At 39.1% G+C, this 12,367-nt stretch overlaps 1 protein-coding gene across 2 annotated transcripts; it reads left to right on the forward strand.

The window, feature by feature from the left end:
* The first annotated feature begins 611 nt into the window (after positions 1-611).
* On the forward strand, positions 612-10,811 carry atg4c (autophagy related 4C, cysteine peptidase). 2 transcript variants are annotated; one of them, XR_015125742.1, is made up of 10 exons: positions 612-1,009; positions 1,402-1,485; positions 2,022-2,246; positions 4,060-4,399; positions 5,197-5,267; positions 7,015-7,217; positions 7,402-7,480; positions 8,252-8,328; positions 8,444-8,551; positions 8,803-8,922. XR_015125742.1 is itself a non-coding variant. In XM_086269391.1 (10 exons), exons 1-10 carry the CDS (start codon positions 934-936, stop codon positions 9,459-9,461), a joined length of 1,443 nt encoding a protein of 480 aa, XP_086125517.1. In that variant the 5' UTR covers positions 614-933; the 3' UTR covers positions 9,462-10,811. The 2 variants fall into 2 exon arrangements, 1 of the variants encoding a protein (XP_086125517.1); XM_086269391.1 differs by lacking the exon at positions 8,444-8,551 and adding an exon at positions 9,294-10,811 and having other exon boundaries at positions 614-1,009.
* The last annotated feature ends 1,556 nt before the right edge of the window (positions 10,812-12,367 follow it).

Consider the following 12,367-nt stretch of genomic DNA (forward strand, 5'->3'; position numbering starts at 1 on the left):
GAAATAATAGAATAAAGTTTTTGTTTTTTAAAAATGACAATTTCAATAAAGTTTTTATTTCCTGAAAATCGGTTTACAGTAAATGTTTAAATAGACTGCAGTACGCTGTAGTAAAATCAAACACGCAAATTTAGAGAACCATTTGTCAACATTATTAAAATAATTAAGTCGCAACCGTCTTAACACTGTTAAGACTTAACAAGTGTCAACAGTAATAGGAGTTAAACTAAATAGTCGAATTTCTGTAAGAGAAAGAGAAAAATGAATATTATCAGGATAACTGTATAACATTGATAGGTTAAGTCTCTACTGTATATTACTGTAACGGTACACTAGATCCATAAAAAATAAAGGACTGAATGAATAAATAAATACGATGAAAATGAACATCAGCCGTTGTTGCGATGTGATTAAAATATTTTTTTATACCACGCCCTGCCCATTTGTACGACAGAGAGCGCTTGTTCTTATTAAAAGAACTACCCAAACAAAGCAGAGTGGAGTTAAAGGCAGTTAATAATGGGAAACCGCTTTTAACGCCGCCCTGTCGGGTTGTCTGGATTTCTTTTTCAGGCTAACCCTCGCGGTTCCCAGCGGAAGCACCGCGAGATCACCTGACTTCACTGTTTCTACTTCCTCAAAATGTAAATATTGGCGTTCGTGTTTGGAGTGTGAGTTCATATCGCAACTACTGGACGACAAACTGTGTGTTAAATAATGATCTTTTTGACATGTTTCAACACGGAGCTGCAACGCGTCTGTGAGGGAAACACGAACGGATGGAGGAAACTAAAATGAAGCGATGTTCTCACTGCAAGCTTTAATGTCATGTCATTTTTGTACCTCGAAGTCATAGTTAGTTAACACTGTGTGTCCGTCACGTAAAATGGTTGTAGGCTGAATGGGAATGGGTTTCCTCCCTCACTGTTTCAAATGGAGAATAAAGGGAGCGACGAGGTGGAAAAATTGAAGACAAAGTTCTTGTCCGTGTGGCACAATGTGAAGTACAGTAAGTAATTGGCTGCAGGCTTACACACACACGCACACACACACACCAATGTTTAGCCCTGAGTGCCTGCTTTGTTTTCAATGCACGCGTCACTGATGTGTTGCTTTGACTTGTCCATGTTCTGTACAACAGAACACGCACTCACACAGTCTTATGCTGCTTAGTCACTCCTTAAAATAGTTCTTCATCAAACTTTTCCACATTGTATTGTATGTTTTCCCTCTACTGGCCTACTTTTGTCCAATGGCGAACGCTCTCCGTCTTATTAACAAGAAGTCAGGAGTCACGGAACTGACCCAGTACACTTACTGATTAGTTTCCTAGGATAGGTGTGTCAGTTAAATCTCGCCATCGATGAAGCTGTGACATATTGTCTGTTTACTCTGTCTTAGGTTGGGCTCTCAAACCAAAGACGTCATTCAGTAGAAATTCTCCCGTGCTGCTTCTGGGAAAATGTTACCATTTTAAGGCTGAAGGTATGCATGAACACATGCAGGTACATTAATAAATGGACACTTTTATGCTGATTGAATTCCCTGTAATAACAAAGTCACAGACAATACTGGTTCCCCAAAAGATGGGAAACTGTGTGAGAAACAAAAACAAAAAACAGAATCACACATCATTATACCCCACACAATTATAGGCTCACTTTTAATTATTTTATGTACACTTGACCCAGCACCCAACTTTATTGAAAAAAATTGTATACAGTATATATGTACGTACAGTATGTAACAAATAACTTAAGCACCATTATTAACTTGTGTAATTTTTACGAATCAACATCTAAGTAGATATTGTTTAGATCATTCTCATATCTGTGGTTAGTGAAATAGCAGGATTGTGTCTTTGATCCATCCATTGAATTTGTAGATAAATTGCGCTAAGCAGTTACGCCAATTAGTATGAGCCACAAGTAAGAAATGGCAATAAGAAAGTTAAAATGATCATTTTATTATAATTGACACAATTAAAAAGTAACTGCAAATCCCTTTTTATCTTTTTTTAGCCACAGATGAAGAGAGTCTTACTGAAGCCTCTGTTGAGGACCTTGTTATGGGGGATGTGGATGCTTTCCGGAGGGATTTTGCATCCCGTGTCTGGCTCACCTACAGGGAAGAGTTTTCCCCTCTGCCAGGCAGCACGCTGACCTCTGACTGTGGCTGGGGCTGCATGCTGAGGGCTGGTCAGATGATGGTGGCTCAAGGACTTATGTTGCACTTCTTGGGAAGAGGTGAGGAAAATGATGGTACTGCAGCTGTGCTACAGTATAACCCCTTACAACAAGATCTATGAAAAATAAAAATCATATATCATTCTAAGTTTAAATATTCAAATTAGTTCATTGTCCAAATGTCTTTGGTCCCAAGCGGCACAGTGTTGCAGTGGTTAGCGCACCTGCCTTTGAATCCATTGGCTATGTGGGGCTTTTCTGTGTGGAGCATGTTCTCCCTGTCCATGTGTGGGTTCCTCCCACAGTACAAAGACAGGCATGTTAGGATAATTGGTGATTCTAAATTGACTGTAGGTGTGAATGTGTTATCCATGAGATAGGCTTGTGACCTTGTGCACCATGTACCTGATGTCTCACCCGATGACAGCCCTGGCAGTTTAGGTGTACTAGTCTGGTGTTTTCACCTGTTTGTGTTTCAGACAAACTCTATTCTCCTAAGATCTCTGCAGTGTAAACTGCTGAATGTTTCTCTTTGTTTTCCAAAGACATCAACTGTGAGATAACATCTTTTGTCACTTTAATTAAGCTTAAATTTATTTTTTGTTTAATGCTTATTTTTGAAAAACTCGTTTGAAGTTTGAAGAGTTTCCTTAATTCGTAAGTTTTTAGTTGGTCCAAGGCATCCAAATGAGCGAACTCTTAATATCTTTGTAAGATCCATTGTCTCTCAACAGCTCTAGTCTACATAATGAATGACTGCCGGTTTAAAGCAGTCATTTAGAAAACAATATTTAAAACTTGTTCTTCTGTCAAATCTAAAATATGTCACTAATGAAATATTTCTCTATAAAATGACTAATGGCCACTTTAGGATATTTATTGATCAATTTTCGCTTTGATTCACTTTGAATCAAGGTCATTTAGTTAATGCCTTAGACTCTATTCTGGTCCATTTTATGGACTGGGCCACTCCCATTCTCCCCGCCTTCAGCTCCCTCCCTGTTTGTAAGGCTGAGGCACAGTTAAAATGAAATACTGGGACACTCAAACTTGTAATTGAACAGAATGACACCTATTCCTTTACAGAAGCACACATGGTTCAGAGTCTTTAGGGCAAAAACCTTTAATTTCAAGGTCTGAATGACTTTTTGTTCTTAATGTTCTAAATGGAAGTTTGATATGTTGAATGATCAGGTTCAAAGATCCTCATAAAGAGTTGGTCAAAGGAGTTGACTCTATTATTTTCTACTTCTCATATCAGGCTTTAAAAACCTACAGCCTGTCCTTGCACTGCAAGTACTGTGTCGTGTATGAATTCTCTAACTATTTTCTGTCCTGCTAGAATGGTGCAGATTACTTATGTAACACCTTTGAAGTAACATTTTGTAGTTTATTTTACCCTGCTTTTGAGAGATTGCAGAGAAACCCCAGTAGGGGTTGGAAAAGTAAGCAATCTCTTGAATTTAGTAGCTTTTAGAGCTTCTCTTATCAGCAACTGGCACCATTAGACGTTCGCTGTAGCTGCTTGCGAAAAAATTGTCTCCGTTAAACTCTTTGTGTGGTTTGGGTCATTGCCATGTAGCATCGTCTAACGATTCCTGATGATAGTCTCCTGGAAAATCCTTGATACAGTTTTGCTGTCATTGTTCTCTCAATGGCTGCAAGGCGTCAAGGTTCTGAGGCAGCAATAAAGCCCCAAGCCACAAAGGTCCCTCCACTTTGCTGAGATTTTGGTAAATGCTGAAAAATTTCTATCAGTCTACAGAACTTGGAATTTAAATATTCTGAGATTTTTTTTCCAAACAAACTTAAGTAGCATTTGTGTTCACAGAGGAAATGTTAATTGTTGCTCACATGTTATATTTGTCCAAAGACTGGACTTGGTCAGAAGCACTGACACTCCAGCCTTTAGACACAGAGACGTGGACTACAACTGCAGCCAAACGTCTGGTGGCCTCTCTGGAGGCTTCCCTGCAAGGTGCTCCTGGACCCTCTGTACGTAACTCATCACCACAGGCCCAAGCACTTTCCCTTGGATCTGCAGAGGAGGCAGATGCACATTTAAAGGAAATGTACCACCGCACTCTGGTGTCTTGGTTTGGAGATAGCCCTTCGACTCCACTGGGCCTCCACAGACTCGTCCGCTTAGGCCTGACAATGGGAAAACAGGCCGGGGACTGGTACGGACCAGCTGTGGTGGCACACATCCTCAAGTAGGTTTAACGTTTTGGCCTGAACTTACAATTGTTTCCATTTGATTTGATTGATTTAATCATGACTATGTGATGGTTTAGTTTTGTTTAGGACAAAAATAACAGGGTTTTGTTACTGATTGAAGTTTATATTAGTTGCCATGTTAGCCTTTTTTTTTTATATATATATATCTACGATTTAAAACATGTAACAGGAAAGAAAATGTACAAATGCATCTTTGTCTTGACATAAAATTTTTTTTTCATAAAATAAAAGTAATTCAACAAAATAAACATTTTCTTGAGGTCAGTAAATCATTTTAGCCCGAGGAGGGAGACTACACCAAAACATTTGTACTGCTGAAAAATAAAAAAACAAAAATAATAACCTGCTTAATGTATGTTTAATTGTGCATATGTAAATTGCCTGTATTAAAATCATTATACCCATTATACCCATTATAAAGCCTCCGCATAGCTGTTCCACAAAATTCATTTGTGCCAATGAATCATCATCTAATGCAACCATGTTTACATTAAATGATGGAGACTTAATTTTTTATTAATCATCATGAAATAATTATAATGTATACAATCTAGTGACCATATGTGTCTATCAACAACTGTGTAATTATCTGGAAATATCTTCTTATATTTTAACTTGTTTAAAACACCCATCTCTTGCTATTTAACTTTGCAATGTGATGATGAACAAAGCCTCGATGTCGGGTTAGCATAACCTCCAGATACAAACTTCCATTTCTCATCCATTTCCTCTCTGCTTCTTCTTCTTCTTGTCTTCCTTCTCTTTCTCTTAGGAAAGCTGTCGAGGAAGCGATGGACCCTGGTTTGGCGTGTATAACTGCCTATGTCTCCCAAGACTGCACAGGTATGAAAGATGAGCCTGCTGTTGATAAAACAGGAGACTGGGCACAGCGCCCAGGCGGACCTTGAGTTTTCCGCCATCTTTTTGCTGCCGTGAGATCGGAGCTGCGTAAAGCAGTGACAGTAGTCTCGCTGTGTCTATTACCCAACAAACACATCCATTCCAAAACTATAACCTCCTACTCCGGGCTCTTCTTAACCTCAATAACTTGAGAGCTGATTCTAAAGTCAAAGACAGACAGTTATTGGTGATGTATTTATCTAAATGCAAACTTTGACTGTTTCCTGCTTTTCATACTATGAGAATTTGTGTATCCTCTCTTGTTTCATATGGACAGAAAGTGAAATCCAGGAACATTACCTTGAGCATTTTTAACTTTGCCATTTTAAAAAATATTTTCTTGAGAATGAGATATTAAACAATCAGTTTATTCCACAGATAAAACAGCTCTTTAAATTCACAGTCTCGTTAATACAGTAGATTTTTTTTCTTGTTCATAGTTTGAGTAATTAAAAAAATAATTATTGCTACTATTTTTAGTTATTATTAAGTAAAAAAGGGATTTAAAAAATTACCATAGCACACACTAGCATGCACCAGACTTAATAAGTGCCACATGCTAACTAGCACAATTAGCAGATTAGCATTATATATATATATATATATATATATATACATACACATACACACACAAGTGAAAGTCATGTGATAAAGAAAGCACAACCATTTTTACTTCTAAGATTGTATGTGTCATGACATAAAAATTACCTGATCCTTTGAAGATCTTAAAATTCCTTAAGCATAGTCTCAAATGAACACTTGACAAATGAAACCATACCGTGAGACCATAGTATAGAAGTCATCTGTGAAAAAGTGGAGTTATGCATGATGGTCAGACACCTTCTGTTTGGTCTCGTCTGTCAAATGGACAGACGCACCTGAACAAACAAATAGTTTGTTCAGGAGCGACTCCGCAAACCGGAGCCATGCTGCCTCTTTTTAGAAAAAAAAAAAGAGGCTTTCTACCTGACAACCCTTCCAAACCAGTCATACTTGTTCAGTCTTTAACTATACTGTCATGAATTTTAACATTTAACATGCTGCACTGAGGCCTGTAGAGTAGATTTTAAAAAGGCTAAAGAGGTGCTCAGTGTTCTTAACCACAAAATCTGACCAGCCCCTGATAGATAGTAGTTTAGCTACAGTGATGATGTGATCTTTGAGTATCTCTCCCATCATGTAGTTCCCCTGGTTACATGAATGTAAATAAAGTATCTACAACACGTGGACGCTACTTTGAAAGTAATGAGCTCTACTGTGGCAGCAGCAGGGGGCGATATCATAACAAGAGAAGATGGTACACGGTTTACCCTTTAAAAGAAAAAGTTTTGTTTAGTTGTATAGTCAAAGTCATAATCAAATAACAAAATGATCTTTCTAAGGCAGAGACTTTACCATAAGAGAAAAAGCAAAAGCCACCCTCCTTTTTAAATTCAGTATAGTGGCATAACTGTATAAGGTCACCATTCTGTGGCAAAACTGTTTTTGTTTTGGGGTTTGTTTGTTTGTTTTTTTTATTTAAAAAAACAAAAACTTTTTTTTTTTAATTAAAAAAAGAAAACAGGAATGTGACAAAAAACAATGTTTACCAACTACTTACTGCTGACTGTTCATCCAAATAGATTTTGGTGAAAAACACAGCAGACTGAATGACCTCGATCTGACCTTATGTGTTATTGATCCTTTGTAGTATATAGCGCTGATGTCGTCGATTGCCACAGGGCACCGAGAGCAGAGCGGACCTCTGATGAGACACCAGACGCCCCTACTCTGCCACAGAACGACCATCCAGTGCATGCTTCCACCTTACCGGATAGCCGAGCTGTAATCATCCTCGTCCCTGTTAGGCTCGGAGGGGAGAAGACAAACCCAGAGTATTTTGACTTTGCAAAGGTGAAAAATGCATCTAGATTTGAGTGGTTAAAAAACAAAAACCCTACAAAACAAATATTAGATTCATATTAATAAGAACGAAGATGTTTGGAGATTAAAGAAAGTCAAAATAACTGGATTTTGCCACTGGGATGGTGGGAAACTTAACCGCGCATCTCCGTTCTGTCCTTCTGTGTCCATTTAGAGCATTTTGAGTCTGGAGTACTGCATAGGCATCATCGGAGGGAAGCCCAAACAGGCCTGCTACTTCGTGGGATTTCAAGGTTAGTAATGGAAACGAGGGAAAGAAGACGCACAGAGAGGTTGGTGCGAATAGCAAATTACTTTGCATAATATACCCTTCTTATGTGAAGAGACAAAGTGAGTTAATGTATTCCTGTTTGCGCGAGGAAAACTGAGAGGAGTGGAGATGGAAGCAAGTGAAGCAGGGCTTACTTTATTCTCTCTGACCCATCAAAGCCTTGCCCATTTATCACAAGTAAACCTCCCAAGTTGTGAGCCGTAATTGATTTCCATAGGAGGCATGCATTAAATTTCATCTGAGCCCCAAAGTGAGCCACTCTTCATCACCTTCAGGAGCCAGGAGGAACCTTCAGTTGTACATCTTGGCAGTCAATATTTACGCATTTACATTTTACCAATTTGAAATACAGTGGTGGATGATGTCTAAATGACAAGCAATACATTCTCCCTGCCAAGGCACACCTCGGCGCGGCATTTATCATATGCAAATGGTCGAATATAATTGTGTGTTTGTAAAAGTAATTCCCCCACACAAAAATTAAATGACAACCTCTTTTTGTGGGTGTAAAGGATGGGCTTGTACAAACGCATCTGATTATGTAGAATTTAATCCACCCCGGTGGATATTAAAAAGCAACAACCTTCTGGGAGGCATATTTGACGCACCACAAGCCTAACAGTAGGCTAAGCGTGGTGACTTTGAGCTGCTCTGCATAGAAATTGGGGGAGAAACGCATTTTTGTAATAATCGGATGTTTTTGAATAACTTGTCTTTTGTTTTGTCCTTGCAGATGACAGCTTGATTTACATGGACCCTCATTACTGTCAGTCTTTTGTGGATGTCAGCACCAGCGATTTCCCTCTTCAGGTAATGTGAAATTACACAGACGAGCTGACTTGGGGGGGCCCGGTAATGTGAATTTAATAGTTGCTGTTAGTACTTAAGGGTATGAATCTTAAAGCAGCACTCGGTCCAATTACAGAGTCCCCATCTGCTGATTTATTTGCTGCTCGGATAACTGAAGCTGCCACTTAAGAGAAATACGGCAAATACGGGCTCGGCCGCCGTGAGCCTTAATATTTCAGGGCCCGTAAGTACAAATCGGCACACAGCACTGTGCCGAAACTTTGTTTTATGCTTTTTGCACGCCGTGGTATACAGTGTGACAAGGTGTTAAATTTCAGATGCTGTGACAGCAGATAAATAGGATTGCATTCATCATGTGACGCAGAATACATCTTATTTGGTGTTGATGCTGTCATGGTGTGTATGTATGCCCCGCAGTCACCTGGCCCTTCAGCTTGATGAATATTTTCATGTATTTTGTCTCTCTTTGTCTAGTCGTATCATTGCCCCTCGCCAAAGAAGATGCCTTTCAGCAAGATGGACCCGAGCTGTACCGTTGGTTTCTACTCCAGAAGTGTTCAAGACTACGAGAGGATCAGTCAGGAGCTGTCTAAGGTGAGACCACAGCAAAGGATACCTTGATAGTTACTGTGACTCTACACAATTTCTTTCCTTATTTTACATGCTGTTATTGTTGTTGTAATACTGCTGTATATTCATTGTTTCCTGTCCTGGCAAATATATCCGTCAGGTAACCTGAGTTGGACAGCAGGTGGCACCATTTAGCCATAAATCTGTCTCAATTCTTACTTCTCACACCAGTCGTTTTGTTGTTGTAAACCAAAATCCGTCCTCAAATTTAGAAAAAAAAAACCTTTCTGTTTAAGTGAAATGAATGTGATTTGCATCTTCGAAAAGAAGATCCTAAGCCTTGTTATCTTAAGCCTTTAAAAGCAAAGCCATGAAACACTGCTTTATTGTTCCAGCTGCTGCAGCCATCAGCGAAGGAGAAATACCCCGCATTCACTTTCGTGCAAGGTCATGGCAGAGATTACAACCTGTCGGCAGGCCTGACACCTGAAAAGAGAGAGTGGCCCTTCATCCGTGACCCGCGGAGGACGGTCACCACCGTCGGAGACTTTGTGCTGCTTTGACAGCCCTTTTTTAAAGTCCTCTTCTGATTAATCTAATTTGTTAAAGTCCAGAGCCTCATGTAAGTGATATAAAGGTTTATGGAACTACACGAATACAGTTTATGCATCCCGGACACTTTACTGATGAATTTGTAATTAACTGGTGAGACTTATGTTTGTAGGTAATGTGAACATGTTGAATAATATGCCAGGAAGCCTTGGAACATCTTTTTGTGCTCTACTGAATTCAGTGACCCAACATTTTTTTTTGGTGGTGTTTTGAAATGGTATTTTAGCAAAGGGGAGCATTTGGGAGAGCACTGTTCATTTTACACCATTATCATATTTTTGATAGAGATTTTGTGAACTCATCAGATTTCAGAGGATTTGAGATTTTGCACCTTAAATCAGAAGCTTATAATGATCGCCAGGTCAAGTTCACACCTCAGTTTTGTGAATTTAGGACTGAGAATGCCATGTCGAAGTAGTAATTATAAACTAAGATCAGTGTTAGATTATTTTTTAAAAGCATAGGGTTGCAACTAGAGAACTCTTAAGTGTAGGTAGCAGTAGCCTAACAGGTATGGTAAACGTCTTCATTAGTATAAGCTAGGCAGTCTATGAAGATGGGCAGAGCAAGTAATTCTTTCAAACATCTCTGCCAAAAAACAAGAATGAAGAGCATCTCAGCAGCAGACTGCAGAAGCATATGCTTTGAAGGAGTGTTTTAAAAACACTGTTAATATCTTTTTTATAATTAACTTCTTTGTCTTTGCAACATGGTGTGGTGTATTTGCTTGCCTATGTGCATTTTTGCCTGCTTGCATCACAGTGAAAGGGACTAGGATTTGCTAAGGGGTTAACTGTGCCATGTTCTGTAAAGCACAAAGCACTATCTGTTATAAATGTAATGTTAACAATAAGATTCTCTGTAGGATATCACCTCTTTATAGCTAACACGTTTATAACAGCAAATGAATCAAAGAGTTAAAAAAGACTCTTTTAAATCTGATTCAGGGAATTGTAATCTAGAGGCTGCTAAAAGTTTTTTGGGATTGACAATAGAGATTCAAGTCAACACTATAAGCACTGTTATACTACTTTACTCCATTATTTCCACATTTTTGAGAGATATTTTTCATACAAAGAGGGTTTTGTAACATTTCATGCCATGCACCTTGCCATATTTCAGTTTTCTTCATTCTGTTCTCCAGCACTGAGTGAGTAAGAACCAGGTGTGACACAGTTTCATAGTAACTATACATGATGAAGGAAGTATTCCGTCTGTTAAACACATGCTTTGTCTGCTTGGATAAATTGACTTATAAAATTACAATGTTTAACCACTGCCAAGCAAAAAAAAGTTAAATAAACTTGAAATCTTTTTTTCTTTCTTTTGTTTAGTTTGTTTTTTGTTCACTTTAAGAATCCTGAGCCATCCTAGGACAAAAAGAAAAAAAAAATCAGTGCTACATGCAAACCTCAGTGGTGTGTTGAAATGTATTCAGTTCCTTTCTCTCCCAGTCAAATGTAGTAGATTAAAACTAATCGTACGTGCTAACCATCTCTACAGCCCATTAACCAGGAACCGGAAAAAATGTGACCCAGTGACACTGGCAGCAATTGTGTTCCTCTGCGGAGGAAAAGAAAATATCCTTGTGTGCAAAGCTCTGTTACCATGGATAATCTGTCTGTTGCCCCTTTAGTTTGAGCTATGCCGGACTGTTTTCCTGTACAATACAAATTCTTGTATCATGATGAGGCATGCTTTTTAAGGAGGAAACTGTCCCTTCTGTGTTGGAGACAGGGCAAGGGTTAGGATGGAGGGACAGAAAGAAGAATCCATCTGTTCTCTGCCATGCTGAAGCAATGGCAAAGTGCATAAAGGCATCATTTAGATCCACTGTCTGATCTGTGTGGCAAGTTTCTTTTTTTTTTTTTTAGTGGCTGGGCAACTGACTGTTTGGACAGAGCAGGAACATCAAATATGCAAGAGCAAAAAGATCTTTGTACGGTGAAGAGGAAGGGTTGAATGGGCAGGAGGGATGATGGGACATTTGGGATTTTTTTTTTTTCACAGACATGAAAGAGCATTTGTGTCGCAGAGCACAGCGGTCTGAGGGCTGACTGTGTTCTCCAAGTATTTACAGGGGACGTATGAATATTTGATTAATATTCCCCTGAGGCTCAGGGGAAATGCAATAAGCAAGCGGTGGCTTTACAAAGCAAGCTGATCACATACATTGTGCCTTACTGTTTAACACAGCTGTCTAAAGTGTCACTCATATTGCAGATTCCTGAAAATCTAATCTGCAGCCGAGCAAATTCCTCACAAACAGGGGAGTCTATGAGTTATTCCTCTGTTACGCAGATGGATGGATGTGTGTGTCAGGGGGATTGGGGGGTCAACACAAAGACATGGCGACTCCCCATGAAGATTTTATTTTGGTGTGATCGGCAGGAGGAAATGACCTGTGGTGTGAAACTCTTAAGAGGGATTGGTATCATATCTTAAGATCGTGCTTGACTTTAGAGTAAACCCCTGATTAGGTCTCGTCCTACAGTGACCCAAGGGACGAGGAAACCTTTCAGATTTGGCACTCACTCCAACATTAGGATGTGAGAACAGAAAGCTGGATCATGATTGCAAGATGAGCTGTTAAAACAATTTTCATTAAATTCTTGAACCATTTCCTCAAAAGAAAATTAAAGCGAGACTAAATAAACTAGAAGATTGTCTCATGTTCATTGGATGTGATATAGTTTGGCAAAACCGTAAAAGTTAGTAAAATGCTCAACCTGTCCAATTACAAGACGGCCATGTGATCACAGTACTGGGTGGGTGTCGTAAGCAATCTTAAGTCTCTCGCTCGCCATTCTTTTTTTTCCTTCTAACTTCACTTTCCCAGGATGTCCTCCAACCAAAA

The sequence above is a fragment of the Aulonocara sp. 'chitande type north' Nkhata Bay genome, linkage group LG17, assembly GCF_057382095.1.
Source record: "Aulonocara sp. 'chitande type north' Nkhata Bay isolate Kocher_YH1m ecotype deep benthic linkage group LG17, A_spYH_male_GT1.1, whole genome shotgun sequence".
Lineage (NCBI taxonomy): Eukaryota > Metazoa > Chordata > Actinopteri > Cichliformes > Cichlidae > Aulonocara > Aulonocara sp. 'chitande type north' Nkhata Bay.

Coding starts and splice junctions, on each gene's coding strand:
- atg4c (XM_086269391.1), top strand. CDS start 934: ATGGAGAATAAAGGGAGCGACGAGGTGGAAAAATTGAAGACAAAGTTC. Junction 2,247..4,059: donor GTTGCACTTCTTGGGAAGAG/GTGAGGAAAATG, acceptor ATTTGTCCAAAG/ACTGGACTTGGTCAGAAGCA. Junction 4,400..5,196: donor GTGGTGGCACACATCCTCAA/GTAGGTTTAACG, acceptor TCTTTCTCTTAG/GAAAGCTGTCGAGGAAGCGA.